The sequence below is a fragment of the Podarcis muralis genome, chromosome 1, assembly GCF_964188315.1.
Source record: "Podarcis muralis chromosome 1, rPodMur119.hap1.1, whole genome shotgun sequence".
Taxonomy (NCBI): Eukaryota; Metazoa; Chordata; class Lepidosauria; order Squamata; family Lacertidae; genus Podarcis; species Podarcis muralis.
In genome coordinates, this window is record NC_135655.1 from 48,816,687 (window position 1) to 48,835,061 (window position 18,375).

Below are 18,375 nucleotides of genomic sequence, written 5' to 3' on the forward strand. Positions count from 1 at the left end.
TTGGATAGTGTCCCTTCTTTTGCAGGATTCTGATTGTTGGATTACCGAGATGACAGCTAACTTCCTGCTTAGTGTGATGAAGAGGAAAGCGGCACCAACTTCTTCTTTAACACCACAGCTGCAGTCGATACGCCGCACAATCGAACCAAGTTCCAAGTAGCCTTATTGTACAAGGACAAGGAGCTAGGACAAATCTGAGGAGATGAAGGACCTCTTAACAATCCTCCTCCAGCCTCAGCAGTTTTTGTCTTTTTGTTTTTGTACTATCTGTCACTCGATGTTTTAAATCCCCTGTCACTTTTGTTATCCCCCCTTTTTTTTTTTTAAGTATTCGCCCAGGACGATATCTACTTTTACCTCCCCACCCCCATTTTATGTTGTTATTTCTATGTATATCATGCTATGGCCACACGGCTAATGCAATAAAATCTATTATTATTATAACTAAAGTGCTTGCATTCAGTAAGCGATCTCCCACATATAACTGGATAAATTATTTTGTTATTTAGGGTTTCACTTTGCAGCTAATTCTTCTTTGATGGCCCATAAGGATGCTACTCTAATTAAAGTAAGACATCTTGTTGGAACTATTTTGAATTCTTTTTATACAAAGGGAGGACAGCAGATTGCTCCAGCCCTTAAAATCTTTTTGACCAAGGTTGATTCTTCCATTGAACACTGTCCAGGAGTTGGAGAAAGTTCAAAATTCATTACTAAGGGAAGTACTGCATTACCTGTTGGTACTCCTGTTGCTTATGTTGGTGCAGAAGTAGACTGGCCCGCTGCCCAGACTAAAATACAAGTCAAATTATTTGAGATTTTCTAGGCTGTATCCATGTATCAAATTGGCTCACCAGAAAGCTAATTATTTGGATCTAATTAGTAGAGCTGCGCAACTGATTTATCCATATTCGGAACAGAGTCGATTTATGCCAAATCCAAATCAGGCCAAGACAGCTACAAATCGTTCCAGAGCAGTCCAGGTGGACTCAAATTGTTCTGTAGTGATTTGTGCCAATCTGGAACTAAAGAATAGTTCATCTAAGTCCAAGGAGAACTATAAGGAGAACGCTAGTGGGGAGAGACAGGGAAGTCATTTGTGTTCCAGAAATATGATACTCATTACTATAGCACAAACGGATAACACATGGATGTTTTGGGCTGCCACTATTCTCTCGTGCACTAACATATCTGGAAGCACACTCTCCCAGTGCCCCAGAAGATTCCTCCCTCCCTGCATAGTCACATAAAGATGGAATATAGTGACATTCCTGATCTGAAATCTGTTGCATTCCAAACTCGAGAAACACTAATAACAAAGTATCAGAAATGTGAACTGCAGGTTTACTCCTAAAATGGAGTGACTTCTAGGTTGGGAATTATTATTTTTTTAAAAAGAGGGGGTGAGGGAGATTGACTACATGATCATTTTCTAAATAACAGAGACAAATGCTTGTCTAGATCCTGGAAAAGAGCCTGTACAGGCAAGGCAAATATGAGGAGTTGACAAGAAGGAAGCGAGACAGGAATGAGCAACCAGGAGAAGGCTGGCAAAGTGAAGGAAGAACAGCAGGGTGGGGCGCAATCAGGAACAGCATTTGTGCACGTGGAAACATTTGTTGTCAGATGCCAGCAAGGAAAAAATAAAGCCCAATCACAGTGGGAAAGGGGTAGAGTTATTTGGGTCGAAGAAAGCTTGTACCATTCCAAAGACATACACTGAATCAAAGAACAGGATTCTAGTTCAGTTAAAAGAAAATATGTGCTGAGGACCATGGCAATAACTAACAGCAGTACATAGAGTCTCTAGCTCACCATTATGTGTTATGAACCAGGCCGTTGTAATTATGTCAGGTCACATAGGAAGTTGAATTAGAAGGTACAGGGGAAGGGGGAAGACTCTATTTGTGGTTGCTATTTTCAGCAGCACCCTTGTGTTCTTTGCAAAATGCCATTCCATCAGAAGCTACACATAAACTCTTAGCCCCCCTCCACTTTCCATTAACATCTCCTGTACACATATGTGAGGAACCTTATGTTCCTTATTTCAACTCACAAAGCTGGAGCATCATGTTCTAAGGCTGATAACTTCCTTTAGTAGATGGGCTATTTGTGAAAATTCTATGAGTGTAGATTAGTTCCATCATAATTAGTGCCACTCAGGACAACCACTGAAACATCCCTAATTTATAACAATGTAGATTTGGTGGATAACCACCATCATAACTCAAAATGTTTCAAAAGTTTCAGATTCAGAAGAATCTAGGTCTAATATAGACTTAGATATAGAATCTAGATGTATCACTATTTGTATACAAAAAGCACCATGTGATAATTTAACAAAAGCGGTTAGGCCAGAATAGTAATAATGGTCTAGAAACAGCACCTCATAAGAACAGAGTAAGGGAAACACTGGCAGGTGAAGTACTGATTCTTATAGAATAGATATTTTCCACCATGTATTGCTACATGATCACCAAGTGTATTTTAGCACACCATTTCACCACTGCTTCGTTTGAAGTGAATACATTCAGAAGCAATTTTTGCAATTGGAGTAATTGAACAGTCTTACTGAACAAGCATGTTAAGCTGAAGGAAAGTAGCTGAGTAAACACAGCCTCAAGTTACCAACAGAAACTGGCTAGACCTTGAAGATGGATTCCAAACAGGCTTGTGCAATACTTTCTTACAGTTAGGGATTCAAGAAGGAAATGCCATTTGACATCTGTGAAGCAGATTTGTGTCATTTTCCTCATCCTAGTAAGTGTATCAAACACATTAGCAACAAAGCAAGCAAAGTTAAAATAACTATCAGAAATACAGTAACTGCTTTGGTAACCATTCAGTAGCAAAGTCTCAAGCCTGAACTAGACATGATAGTAATATATCAGTGTATTCCCTTCATATAATCACCTTCCTGCAATCTCTTCCCCCACCCCGTTTTCCTCCTTAGCAGGGTTCCAATTTCAGAAGTATTATTGGTTGGGAGAAAAGGACTTGGAGAAAGGGAGTGTGGAGCGGTAAGCAAGAAGGCGAGGTTTTGTACTCCTCACCCATGCACCCCTTTGCGTTTTAAAAAAGAGATACCCCTTCTCTTTCTATATGGGGGGAACTTATTGAAATTTAAGGTCATCACCACCTTGCATACTGTTTTCGTCTCCCTCTCACACAGCTACTCTTATTTACACAAGTACACCCTTCACTCCCATCTCTGTATTCATACATACGCAAATCCATCCACACACATCCACATTCCCTACAACCATTTCATTCTCCCCATCACCCCCTTTTTCTGCTCTCCTCCCCCTTCTATCCCCCCTGCCTGTGGCAATTAAGCTTAGAGGGAGAAAACTCCAGTGGGCATCAATAGGAGCTTTTTCTGTTTAACTGCTGTGCAAATAGAATTGTTGGTGGGGGTGGCAATGCACGGCTGAGGGTTAGCCTCTTTCCTGTTGCCATTCCCATGAAAATTGCCCGTCCATGTGACAATGGGAACTCTCTGCCTTCTAACATGAGAGTGAGCAAGGCCAACAGGAAGAATATGCAAGGCAAATCCAAAGGCTCCACAGATTGGCTCCTCTAAGTGATATGGGCAGATCTGTGTTTAAAGCCCACCCTCGTTTTAGAGTACTTCCAGAATAGTCTTTGTTCCTCAGTGATATTTCAAAGTCTTATGAGATTTACAGTTAATTAAGCTGCTTAACGGACACATTACACACAATCCCAATCACATTCATACACAATGACAATTTCACTGCCACTTTGGCGGCAAGGAGGAGAATAAAGATAATCCAATGCTTGAATGGTACAATGAACTGCCTAGTTTTGGAAATGAGTCTACTTTTAATTCGTTTAACATTTCCCCCTTTTAACTGCAAAACTGCAAAAATTAGAAATACAATAAAATAATGATAGGAAAGAAACCCAATGAACAACATTATTTGCCAGTCTTCTTTGCCATTGAAAGAGCAGAAACACTAACTTTTATAGAACACTCATAATGTGTTCTTGCTGAATTATTTATACTTAAGTATTTCATTTTACAATTCATCTTGAAAGCTAAATGTGACCACCTAATCTCTGTTCCCCCACCCCATCATAGGTGACCACCTAATCTCTGTTCCCCCACCCCATCATAATTATGTTCAACTCAAGAGAGGCACAATATTAATTTTCTCTAATACAGACTTCCTAAATCTGGTGCTAGATGGTTTGAATGATGAACTCCCATCTTTCCTGACAACTGGCTAGGCTGGCTGGAGCTGATGGAATCTGTAGCCAAAAACATCTGGGCCTGGGGGACACTAGGCTGTGGAAGACTGTTCTAACAAATACTTAGTAAAGTGAATTTCCTTGAGATCTCACAAACATGAACCAAGTCAGTTATACCTGTGTCATGTACAGACAGGCCACAAACCCATGACAACGACAACACATGTGGATACCACTTATGCAGCCTCTGGCATTAAAAAAATAATCCCTTCTTAGCAACTGCTCTTATTGTTGTTATAAAGTTGTTATAAAGCAGTTGTTATAAAGAAAGCTGGGAATTTAGTGGAGGCAAAGTGAGAGGAAAATTCTCATAAAAATGCTAGTTTCGGGACTAGCAACATGACTATAAATAATTTATTTTATTATGACTAAATTATTCATTTTTATTTATTTTCTATATTTATAGGAACCGTTTTAAAGTATGTTCTCTGTTGAATAGTGCTTACAAGCTAATTAATGAGCAAGTTTCATGCCATCTTAAAGTATGACTACATTAGAAGTTAATTTATTTCAGGGGAAACTTACAATACAGTCCTTTTCTGGATTGTGTCCATGATAAGAAAATCACTGCTAGGTGAGCAGGGCTACTGAATGAAAGAACAAGCCAATAAGTTGCTAGCAGCCATTAATTCACTAGACAGCCTTAGGCAAGTCAGCATTTCTCTGCATCAGCTGAAGTAGTGTATAAAAGTGCAATGTTTTTATACATGCAGATTCACAAGAAAGTTTCAGAATAAGATCCTTAACCAGATTTTCCCCTACCAAACACCTCGATGTCATTTTTAATTTTTACCAATACTAACCAATCAAAATGTCATTTTTTAAAACTTAAATCAATATTAGTATTTTAAGAATTAGACACCTATGCCAGTTCAATTGTACATATAGAGTGACAAAGAAGGAAGAATGCTACCCTAAATATAGCACTGAAGATAATTTTCTAGGAAATGTATCACCGTGTACCACAAGTTACACTATTTTTGGAAAAAACCTGTTGTAGATCTAAAAGACACTATGCACAAAAAAGGTAAGGAGCAGTGCTAACAAACATATGCTGACAACAAAGGTCTATCTTTGATGGGTGAAGTGCTTAAGGTCTCAAGCAACAAAAACACTGGAAATCTGTAGCCAAAACATGTTTTCAAAATGCAGTACTGTTTAACCATTCCACATAGCTCTTTCAAGCATTTTAAACATTAGTTCTTATAATCTGATGTGGGGAGAGAACTTCCAGCCCATGGGTCAAATCTGGACAACGGGGCCTCCCTATTTGGCTGCAAGGCTATTTTGGCCAAACCACATCCACCTGCCTTGCACCTGACATCATAAATGTCAAGGCTTGGCCAGGTGGTTGCCAGGTGCTTCAGAAGCTCTGAGCAAAGCATTTTGCAAGCCCTGAGTTCATCACTTGCCAAGTATAGGGTTTTGCAAAGGTCATTGAGCAGCACTTCCCAAGTGACCAACAAACGGTTGTTGGGAACTTGGGAAGTGCTGTGCAAGGGCCTTTGCAAGCACTCCCAATTTACAGTGTCTACCAAACCCCTTTTGGCCAAGTCATATATAGATGGGCTTGCTTTTGCTATCAGCTAAACATTAGGAAGAACTAGCTGCAGGACAGACTCCCTCTGGACTCTCCTTTATGGGAGGTTTTGAAGCAGCAGTTGGATGGCAATCTGTCATGCATGCTTCAGTTGAGGTTCTTGCATTGCAGGGGGCTGGACTACATTACCATCATGGTCCCTTCCAACTCTACAATTCTAGGATTCCATGACAGAAGTCTATTGGTATCTGAGTAACACTGATCCCATCCAATACAAGTGATGAGGTTGCTTTAAAACAATATCTTCCAGCAGGGCATCTTTCCATGGCTATTGCAAGATGATACTATGCCACAGCCTGTTAGGCCATGGAAGCTTAGCAAGTTCTTTATAGGTTTCAAAAGAGTTTTGGCAGTGACATGCAATTGTATTTGAAGGAATCTTCATTTTCAAGTTGCTATATTTCAGTTGCTCTTGTGGTCTGGAAGTGCAACAGTAGAACAGTAGAAACCTCCACAACATATCGAAAGATTGGAGCAGTCTCTCTTGGCTCATCGGGTTTGGTGATGTCACCAGCTGTCTACACCTCTTCTTATGAGAACATCAGACAGAAAGTGGGCTAGATTAGCAAAATTTTCATCCATGGCAATGCATTATCTCTATATCTGCAGTAGCCGCACATCAAGCACCCCACCAAGTTGTATTGGCCCCTTCAAATACATTTGAGGGGATTGTGTGGCAGCCTTTGTAGAATACACTTCAATGTAATAATCCGAAATGACACCAACTTGTGTGAACATAAATTTGTGAGTTATAGTAGCAAGGTGGTGAATAATTCCAGGTGCAATGTCCTGTTGTGATCCCTTTCAAGATTTCCATAATTCTCATATAAATTGTTCAGATTACAAAGTTTGAATTGTCACCACTGAGTATTTAAGTTCTCTATAACTATTCCAGAATGTGGCAGCTAGACTGGTGACTGGGAATGGCCACTGGGACCATATAACACTGGTCCTAAAGGATCTACACTGGCTGCCAGTACGTTTCTGAGCCCAATTCAAAGTGTTGATGCTAACCTTTAAAGCCCTAAACGGCCTCGGCCCTGTATACCTGAAGGAGTGTCTCCACCCCCATCATTCAGCCCAGACACGGAGGTCCAACTTCAAGGAACTTCTTGCGGGTCCCGCACTGTGAGAAGTGAAGCTACAGGGAACCAGGCAAAGGACCTTCTCAACAGTAGGGCCGTTCCTGTGGAACACCCTCCCATCAGACATCAAGGAGATAAATAACTATACAACTTTTAGAAGACCCGGTCAGATGGGAGAGGTATAAATAATAAAATGCTGTCCAGCAGTTCAAGCTGCTATGTGGTCAGAAAACCTGGACAATCTATTACACATTATTGATATTATCATTTTTAGCAAAATTTAGCAGCTTCTCTGACTTAGATGTTGTCAGTGACATAGTGCCCCTTTGTTGTTGCCATTTGCAAAACATACAAAGTTCACACTGACTCCTTTAAGCTTCAAACAAGAGGCATCAAAACTCCAACCAAGTTTTATTTTAGGAGAAAGCAGGTAAAAATGTGAAAAGGAGAACTCACAGTAAGGTAGGCCTGCAGCTCCTAGCTAGAATAAACCTTCTTCTAAATTACCCAGCTTACATCACATCCCACAATAACCAGGAAATCAGTTTTAAATAAAATGTAATGGTTTGTTCATGTTCCATAGGCCATGCGCCTCAGTTTGGCAAGTCAGTATTGTACATAATTGTTACCTTTATTAACAAGAAGCAGCTTTGATGACATGGGTCAGGAACACTGAAGTTAGTATCTATATGCTGTTTATTTTATTTCATGTGTTTTTTGTCTTTGTAACTGTTTTAAGAGGTATGGCTGTGTCTTCTATTCACTGTAATTTTGTAAGTATCTATCTGACTTAGACATTCAGTGCAATTGTAGGGAAAATGTTGGCTGCTAAATATATAGTAGACTTGAAATAGCTGTGTGGGATAGTTAAAACAGTTCTGCTTTCCAAAGCCATGTTTTGGCCAATTTCCAGTGTGCTTATTGCTCTTGCCCTTATGGCACTTCACCCTTAAAATGTAAGACTACTACAGCTATTATATATTTGGTAGCACAGCTGCTTACCTTCATCTTGGTGTACAGTATGTCTAAATCAGTTCATCACGTTCAGAAATGCGACAGTTAGCCTAAAAATAGCCTATCCCATGCCATTCACTGATATGTGACTTTGAAAATGAACTTTTCTTTGTAGGTGGCATCCACCCACATCCTCTTTGTCCCCCTACGTAAAATTGATCTGGCATGGATACCTGCTTTTTAACACACTGAAACCATTAACTCATTTTCTAAAGTACTTTCAAATATTGGCTGGCCTATTAACATGCCAGAGGTCCCAAAAGGATCAATCAGGAGCCTCAAAAAAGTGTATCTACCTGAATCTGAAAATGATGAAGGGGCCAAGTATTAATGTATTGCTCAATGCAACCATTCCACCACCTTAAATATTTCTAGAGAAATAATTCATGGTATTTTTGTTAATATTCTTACCTAGAGAGCATGCCCAGAGGTGTAACATTAAGTGATCCCATCAGCATTGCCAAGGCCATCCCTGGGGCCTCTCGTTCTATTACTTCTTTAGTAGCCTGTAATCAAAGATTAAACAGCAGACTGAGTGAAAACAACAAAAAGAAAGTAAAATTAATATAAAACTAAATAAAAACTGAAATCTCCGTCCTTTTCCTGAAGACTATGTAGCATCAATTTCAGTAGTGAATGTTACAGACTCAGGGCATATAACCAGTAAACACTCATCCACTAAGATTAGCTTCTGTGGAAGCTTGCATTACATTCCACTACAATTTCTAGGACTTTCTGCTGATCATACACTAGTCAGGTTTGCACATCAAATTAAACCATAGTTTAAAAACAAGCTATTGTTTAATGCAGTGAGCTAATGCATGCTGTTGAAAAGTTTTCACTCTGTTCGTCTACTGCTGTTCTGTCACCAGGAAACAAGCCAAACTCCAAACCTTGACTCAAGTTTCTCAAGTGGGTGCCATAGCCATAATAAGAGAACAAGGGAGGTGTTAATGGCGAGTTCCGGCACCTCTTTTTCTAGAAAAATAGCACTGCATGAGTGGCAGCAGCAGCAGGACTTGGGGGAGGAGAGGCACAATAACTTCTCAGCAGCATGCACCAGTATGCTTACATGAAACCATAGCTTGTTTTAAACTAATGTGACATGAATGAGGCCAATGTATCTGTTTATGCAAAAGTAAGTCTATGTATCTATAAGGATGCTCAATTAACATGACATTTAGTTTGCGAATGGTTAACAACCTTTGGCCACAAAATACTTAAGCCATGCAAATAATAGATTTGATTTGCTTATAGCCTCACCTGGCCCAGTAGATTTCTCACAGAAATCTAAGTAACCTTAACAGTGCATATGGTTAATGAAAGGTAATGACTTATATATAACCTTTCAAAATGGTTACTATCTTTTGCCAAGAATGCATGTCTTCCATTCATGACTTGCAATCAATGGTTTTCAAACCTGCTATATCTCCACTTTAGAAGCTAAGATATCATCAGCATGCTACAGTAACATTTGCCACCTCCTTTGTCTAAGAAATTCCTCAATTAAGGAACTACAACTTCCAACAGAGATGTCAGAAACAGTAAGAAAATATATGGGGTAGTTTTTAGAATTGAAATAATAGTATATTTTCAATTGCAGTAAACTTCTAAAAGAAAAGAAAAGAAAAGAAAAGCTAGGTTTAAAATGAAACCTAAACTTAATAAAATGTATTCAGAGAAGGTTAAAATTATCCTTGACCAGTCAAACCCCAAACTCTTATCAAATACAGGAATAGATAGAAAATTATGGACTGAAGGGACAAAGGAAGAAAAGGAGAAAAACACTTAAATACAACTAGAGCAGATGCTTATGTGTTCTGGTCTTCTAAACAAATCTTCAGCTCAAATTCAAACCAGCAATTGGGCAGGAAGGAAAAAAGTGCCATGAGGAATAAAGCTACTTGGTTTCAGGAGTGAAGACATATAACTCCATCCCTTGTAGTGAGTCTGTTTTCTTCAAGCCTAAGCTTTAAAGCTAAACTTCTGGTGGCCTGTTGGCTTCTCATCTCCGGTAAGGGCAAATACAATTAGCTATCTCTTGGACTAAGGAGGAAGTCCACTACTTATGTGCTGGAGTCATCTGTGTGGGAGGGACATTTTTTGGCTGCAGCCCAAACAGAAAGTAGGCAGCATGAGTCATCCTGAGGTTCACTCTGACACCTCTCCCCTTGCTCCAGGTTTCTGGACTGTATTACCTCTGCCCTATGTTGCATACTTAAGCAGCCAGATCCTGGCTCTCTCCTGCATGAAATATATGAGGTCATTTCCAAACTGTGAGTGTTCCTATGTTTCAGTTCATTAGTCTTTGATATTGAAAATGGTGTCTTTCCCCTGAGACCATAAACTTAAGCTGTTTCACTTGTTTGGGAGGTAGGGAAATTGCAAGTTGTTGAATTACTTAACATTTTTAGGGGGGAAATTCTAATGAGATTCTAAGACCCAGTTCACATGTAATGCTCTCAAAGGTAGGCCTATCCTGTGGAAATTGGAACTTTATAGACCATATAATATGCTGTATTTGGGCTGTGGCTCAGTGGGAGAACATCTGCTTTACATGCAGAAGGTTCTAGGCTCAAATTATGACATCTCCAGATAGGACTTGGAACTTTCCTAGCCTGAAGCCATGGATAGTCAATGCTAGTCAGCAACACTGAGTTAGACAGACCAATGGCCTGACTTGGCTTTCTGTCTTCCTAATACCAGTGGCAATGACATGCCAATGACATCAATCATTAGACGATCGTTTGCATAATGAGTTGACAATTTCTACTGATTCCTATGGGAAAAAATCTAATGTGCTCCTGACCACAGAATTCTGACCCCCCCAAAAAAAAACCTCCCCAAGAAACCTCAGAAAAAAGCTCTCTGATTTGTCCAGTTGCTCCCCTTCCTGCAGCTAACTACAGAAGTAAAAAAATCTGAATCTGTGCTGTGTATAGTGAGGTTTGGGTACTAATTCCTAGTCTTCAGATAAGTGAATTTTCCCATAGCCAACTTTAATAAAGTAGGACCTGCGTGTACAGGGCCCTCCACTTATGCACATTCCACTCACACGTGACTGCATTTACGCAGGTCGTCGCTAAATACATAAATAAATAGGCCTTCCCTTGGCCAGGGCTGCTGCCTGGAAGTTGCTTGGGGGCTCTGTCTGAACGAGGGAAGGTGCCCTTCAATCAATTAGCAGCACAGAGCAGGAGGTACCTTCTCTCAGCACCTGCTGCTCTGCTGCACATCCGCACCCCAATCCTGGCACCATTTCTACTGGGCGTCCTCCTCAGCCAGCCACTGCCATGTGCACTGGCTCCCCTCAGGCAAGCAGGCAGGCTCACGCACTCACAGGCTGAGTGACTGTCAGCGCAAGTCTCTCTCTCTCTCTCTCTCTCTCTCTCTCTCTCTCTCTCTCCCCCTTCCATGTACACCTGCCATATTAAAGTGGAGTCCTCCCCACTTTTCACAATTTCAATTATGCATGTGGGGCCCCGGAATGCAACTCCTGGGTAAGTGGGGGACGGGACATGCCTGCAGTGTAAACTTTGGTTTTAGGAGGTTCTTTTTCAGTTTTTCAGTTATACAGTTTTTAAACACAATATTAATTAACACTGAAAGTAATGTTCTATTTACAATTTGTATAGCAACAAATTACAGAGTTAGTTTGTGGTAGGGGAAGTCTTGGGGACCCAAAGGATGAAAAGGTTTATGGATTTTGAGGCTCATGAAAGTTTATGTCACAATAACTTTAAAGGTGCCACAAGACCCTCTCTTGTGGAAGTATATCCTGGGTAGCAGACAGAAAAAAATAGTAAAAATGACCATAATAATTAAAATTGGAACTATTTTCTTTAATAGTACTTAACATTTGTATAGTGTTTTCACTAATGCTTCACTCACATTATATAATTGCAATCCTTTCAAACAATCCTGCAAAATAAGTCAGTATTATTACTTCTAATGTTGTGGATAGGGACTAAAGCTGGGAGGGAGTAGTTGTCTAAGTTAGATTCACTTAGTGATTTCATGGTGGAGGTGAGGTTTAAACAAAGATTTTCATAGTTCATCTCTTAACCACTATAACCATCATACTACATCAGCTTTATACCAAGTTTATCAGCAAAATGGAGGTTGCAAAACAAATTATAAAGTCCAAATGCTTTCACAGCTTTCCCTCTTTGAAATAAGGGATAGATGGAGGGAAAACAATTTGGTTGGTACAGACTGTTGCACAATGTAGACTTTACCCCACTGGAGCAAGCCATCATTTTAAATGTAACTACTCTGTATAACAAAACTACCTCCTTGTATCCAGCTATGTAAGCATAAGTTATAATTTCTGAGGAACACACAGATCACATTCTGAACATGATCAGATTTCATATTTGAGCAAGTTGAATAATTTACCAACATCAATCAACTAACATTAACCAACTATCAAATAGAAAAGCAGTATCCCCATCACTATAAAAGCAACTTTTATTATCTGAACAGAATGGTGGTAGAAGAAAGGATTAGTTTGAAGATTCAAATAAAGATTCAATGAGGTTAATCCAAGGAACAATTATTGCTAATTGAAATTCACAAGACTAGTCCTGTGCAAGATTCAACCATCACAACAGAAATAATGTAAAAGTGGAGTTGCTTTAGCCATTCAGGTATAATCTGCTATTGCTTTGAGGAAAAAATGTCCTTCAAGTACAATGTGCTTATGATTTTGGACTTTTATTGTTAAATACAAGTATTAAAACCTCACTTTTCTTTTTGAAAATTATATACTGTATCAATACAACTCATTCATGAGATTTTCAAAAAGCGCGTCAGATTACAGAAGTTCTAATAAGATAATGAATCTCCATTTTAGCCCTCTAGAAATAGCAAAGGCTACCACTCTCTGGCAGACTAGGAAGCGAAATAAACACTAACACTAAGGCCTAAGACTAAGGACATTCTTATAGTTATGTATACTATGAAAGTACATTTCTAATCTTATCAGGATGCAAATCCTTTTTGAGTGTTCAATCTTAAAACAACAGAATATGACTTTCATTGTATATTCCAAAGTGTGTACGTGCTGCAATAAATATTTATTTGCGAAATGCATGCAAGCATTCCTTACTGTCTAAGAGTCTCTCTAGACAGTTTAATCACAAGGTAAAACTGTTTCTGGAAGGTATTGGTTTAGCCTGCAAATGGACAATGGAATGACCAGAAATGATGGAAGGCTCCCTCACAAAAAGTATTATTACACCAAAAAAAGCAGCCTGTCAGGGAGTGAGGTTTCCTTGACATTTAATTTTATATGAAGCAATGTTACCAAGCCTTAATGTGTCCCTGATAATATGTTTAATACTAAAACATGGATGTACAGTGGACCCTCGGCTTATGTTACCTTCGGGTAACGTAACCTTTGGGTTGCGAACGCGGCAAACACGTGTGCAGAAGTGGTCCTCCAGTTACGAAATCTTCAGGATACGGCCAGGCCTCCGGAACAGATCCCGTTCGTAACTGGGGGTACCACTGTATGTGTATTACCATGAATTTATGGTATTTTGTGATCTTGGATTAAGACCTGTGGCATACTATGAAAAGAAGGGGGCCCTGTATTACCAGGGGGAGTTAACATGAACCACAAGGGCCCAACTTCAATTCAAAATGATTTTGTTTATTATTACAAGTATCAAAATGATATCAAGGAGTAAATTGCATAATTTGAATCATCAAAATGCAATTATCTACAGAGAATTATAAAATTATAGAGTTGGAAGAGACCACAAGGGTCATCTAGTCAATGCAGCAATGCAGGAATCTTTTGCCCAATGTGGGGCTTGAACCCACAACCTTGAGATTAAGACTCGTGCTCTACGAACTGAGGTATCCTTGGCAGTTTGCGGAAAACACTGAGTGGAATGATCTAGCAGGCTGAAATGAAAAGCTAGATGCAATAAGAAAAGTTTGAATGCACATGACACAGGTTTGAGCAATCCAAGGACAGAAAAGACAGTAGGATTTGGAAAGTGAAGAATACAGAGAAAAATGTGTCAATAGTTATGGTTCCAAGTAGTGTAAGTTTCACAGATAAGAAGGAGACTCTGGATCTAAGCCATAATCTACCATTTGTTTTGCAGATGGTGCTTTCCCCTTAATATCTTGATGTAAAACTCAATGGTGGCGGCGGGGGGCAACCTCCTAAGATGATTCTGAAATAAAGGATTTCTTCAAAAATTACACACTACAGTGGTACCTCGGATTACACACGCTTCAGGTTACATACGCTTCAGGTTACAGACTCCGCTAACCCAGAAATAGTACCTCGGGTTAAGAACTTTGCTTCAGGATGAGAACAGAAATCGTGCTCCGGTGGCGCGGCAGCAGCGGGAGGCCCCATTAGCTAAAGTGGTGCTTCAGGTTAAGAACAGTTTCAGGTTAAGAACTGACCTCCGGAATGAATTAAGTACTTAACCCGAGGTACCACTGTACTTGTAGTTTCTGACTAAGCCAAAGAAAGCAACAAATGTGGAGAAGAGGCAAAGGAACAGAGGAGAAAGGGAATCAGCTACAGTTGAAGGAATCTGTTTTTGTGGACATCCCACAAACTGAGGCAGGAAGATATTGGGAGTTCTGTGAGAGAAACAGAGGTGGTAGATGCTATCATTAATAGATGCAAATAATTCCTGACTAGTTTACTGGTGGAGGCAATGCTGTTATTGGCAGGGCTAAATAATGGCCAAATGCTAGGGTTGTATGTTTTAGAAGAAGCTGTTACTGCTTCTTCTCATTCCCCTCAGGGCAAGATGATCCTTCAGATGCCACTATGGTGGCAGTTGGGGGAAGGAGGGTCACTCTGGGAGCTGGATGGTGGCAACTCTCAAGCTTCTTCCTTTTCAACTGCCCTCAGGGAGCATTTTAAAACTATCCAAGTTGGTGGCTATCAGTACATCTTGTGGGAGAGAGCTCTGTAGTTTAACTATGCATTGTTTAAAGAAGTACAGTGGTACCTTGGTTTATGAACTTAATCCATTCTGGAAGTCTGTTCTTAAACCAAAACCTTTCTTAAACCGAGGCACGCTTTCCCTAATAAGGCCTCCCATAGCCGGTGCCCTTCCACCGTTCGGATTCCGTTCTTAGACGGAGGTAAAGTTCTCAAACCAGGACACTACTTCTGGTTTTGAGGAGTTCGTAAACTGAATCGTTCGCAAATAGGACTGTTCTTAAACCGAGGTACCACTGTACAAACCTTGGTTGTTGAACATAATCCGTTCTGGAAGACGTTCGACTTCCGAAATCTTCGACAACCTGAAAGAGGAAGCCTCAATACAATAGGGAAACTCAAAACAACAGCCGCGTAGCACATTTGGCTTCCGAAAATTGTTCAAAAACCAGAGTAGTTACTTTTGGTTTTTTGGCGTTCAGGAGCCAAAACATTCTAAAATGGAGGCGTTCGGGAACCACGGTTTGACTGTACTTCATTTTGTCCATCCTGCACTTTCCAACATTCAGCCTCCTTGGATGGTGCCTAGCTCTATATGACAATGCATAAATTTAGACCTCTGTCATCTCCCTCCCCCTTAAAAAAATGTAACTTTGCCTCATTTCACTCCAACTCCTTGATCATTTTAGTTGTCCTTTTCTGAACCTTTCCCAACTTTTCTGTTTTCTGGTACAACCGTAAAATGTGGGAACATGAGAAAGAGACATGTTTAATATTCTATCTAAGAAATTTTATTACAAACATTAAGGAAAAATTGCCATTTTAAAAGGAATCTTGTAGCAGAAGTTTAATTAAAGACTAAGGGTGGGATTTACAATGAATGAGTCCTATCAAAACAAGCCCTATGCAAGGGCTTCTACTTTTTTTAAAAAACCAGGGCTTTCCTCCCTCTCCTCCCATACATCTCCCCAGTGCCCCCCAAATTGGCTAGGGGAGGATCAAAATAACCCCCAGAACAGCACAAAGTGGGAGAAGAGGGGTATCATTCCATCCAGCAAGCTGCAATGCTTGTTCTAATGGGGCGTTCATCATGGCACAATATTGAATTCCACTCTAAACTTGCATGTATGCGTGTATTTAGAATATCCCAAAAGGGATAGAATATCTCAAAAGGCAACTTTTTAAAAAATGTACAATTCAGCTATATTTGAAAAAAGAAGATCTGCATATATAAGAAATAATATGCTACCAGGTTTATTCAGGCAATGTTTTTTGCCATCAATTGTGGTCTCCTGTGGTGTTGTCAGGCTGCAGCCCATATGTTCTATGAGGATCTTTTGTTATATGATTTTTCACAGGCTACAAATAGCTCTCAGATGCAGTTTCCCCAAGCTAGATCATTGAACCTCTCTGCCCATGGGTTTTGGAAAACTTACTCTGGATTTTATCTATTTAATGATAATTGTTGATGAAAGCAATTTTTTTGGCATGTAAGCTCCTTCATTAGGGTCCCCAGAATGATGATCAAGTGATTTGATCCAATCATGCTATCACAAGGAGGCACTACACAAAATGGAAATAATTCACACTTTGCTTCAGAGCCTACTGAGAAAATCCAAAATTTAACAAGATACAAAATGTATTTACATGAATTGTCAGAGTCTGACAAGTATGAAAGACTCCTGAGTAAGCTTTGCAGCCGAAGACAATTTTGTTTCAACAAGCTTTTCCACCTGAATGAAAAGATCTCTGCTTTATGTGTTCATTTTGTATTGTTTTAAACCCAGCTTTAGTTAAATTTTGTGCTGAATGTTTTTTAAAAAACCACTTTAGCTTGCTTTTTTAATTGTATGTAGTGACATTGCCTTGAGTTGCATGTAAAAGGCAATTTGTAAATTAAACAACAACATATTCATACATCTATTATATAATATGTGCTAATGGGGTTCTGAATCTCCCAATTATCAGTTACATGAACTGCAGCTATCTGGCCTCAGAATGCTCCAGTAGGTAACCAAACCTGGTCTAAACAAGGATTTAACAATACACTGTACACATTATTTGTAACGCACATACAAGGATATTATTCTTCACGCTTCAAGTAATGAAATGCTTTTCTGAGCTTTTCACAAACACTTGTACCTTAATTTATGTACTAAGATCCCTCTTCTTTGTCCTTGAGCAGAATGACACTTTGAAGAGGGTGCTAGTACAAGATGCAAAAGAGCTCCATAAACAATGATCCTGCAGCCCAGGGAGCCCTTCAATAGAATTCAAGTCAGGAAAAAAATGACCTTGACAAATAGCCTTAGCTAGCAGGCATTGCAATTATTAAATATGTATAGGCTATGGAAGACTAAAAATGGAAAGGACAGCAAGCTCAGATAAGCAATTTTATCCTATATGTGACATTAAATATAGTGACTGTAGAGGAGGTATCTGTATCTTTGTCCTGTAGTAGAATTATTCTTATGCCAGATCTCTAAAGGATGTCCTTTGGAAGAAGTTAGGTATTATTGCCCCTTAACAAAACAGAATTATCCACTTTCACCCATGAAAGCTGGTGCTTTATTTCACAAAAAAGGCTGACACAATAAAAGGTAGCAAAATTCCAACTAAACACGTCTCAGTCCTGGTAAATCAGAATGAGAAGTTCCATAGGTACATAAAGACTGCATGGACATCACATTAATCAAATAGTTGGACAACTCATTGATGTTAAAAGGTCTTAATTTGAGGTAGGGTTCTAAAAATAAAAGGGGAAAGAAACTCATCCAGGGCAACCCCTGAGATCAGGAAAACATAGTTTCGGTATAGCGCATTGGGTTGAGGACATGAAAACAGTTACACAGGGAATGGCTCTGCAAAACGTAGAGGGGTACAGATAGGAACTGGTTAATGTTAGCCTATTGACTGTCTGCACTACAGAGAAAACAGGAACTCACAAAGGCCTTGCATACATAAAGATGGGGTAAAATGAAGGCAGGTAAGAGAACTGGGTGAGGCAACTGTTCTTCTACTACTACCAGACCCTCCTAAGAAAAGCTTGCTCATTCTTTGCATGTGTCAGATAATATGTTCACATCATTTTTTTTAATCTCCCAAGTTTATACCTTATAAAGATACACATTGTAGATTACTGATAGTATTCCAATCAATGGCCTGTGTCTGTTACTCTAAATTATACCCACCTGGTTTTCTATTAGTAATTTGTCAAATGCTATAGTTTTATCCATCATTTTGACTTTCACTGCAGAACACTGGGGACAGGGATGGGTAGAAGATAAAGCATTTGCCTCTGCTTCTAGCTCCAGTCCTAACAAGTTCATTTATTTATCTGCATATAAATTACCAGAGGGATATGTGAGTCACTATATTAATACTGTGCCAATACACAAAAACTTGAAATATGGTGCCTAAGTTCTGTTTGATTAACTACTTTACATAATCTGTGCTCCGATTTCTTCATAGACTTAGCAACC

General features: G+C 39.5%; 1 protein-coding gene across 30 annotated transcripts in view; it reads right to left on the reverse strand.

Moving 5' to 3' along the window:
- GPHN (gephyrin) overlaps positions 1-18,375 on the reverse strand; it is a 233,067-nt gene that overhangs the window by 116,351 nt on the left and 98,341 nt on the right. For 29 of the 30 annotated variants that reach the window (XM_077928093.1, XM_028725755.2, XM_077928122.1 and 26 more), the window contains one exon: positions 8,383-8,477. The exons of the other annotated variant lie outside the window; for it this stretch is intronic. In XM_077928093.1, coding sequence (XP_077784219.1) covers positions 8,383-8,477 — 95 coding nt within the window. The remainder of the gene's footprint in view (positions 1-8,382; positions 8,478-18,375) is intronic. 30 annotated transcript variants of the gene reach the window in all.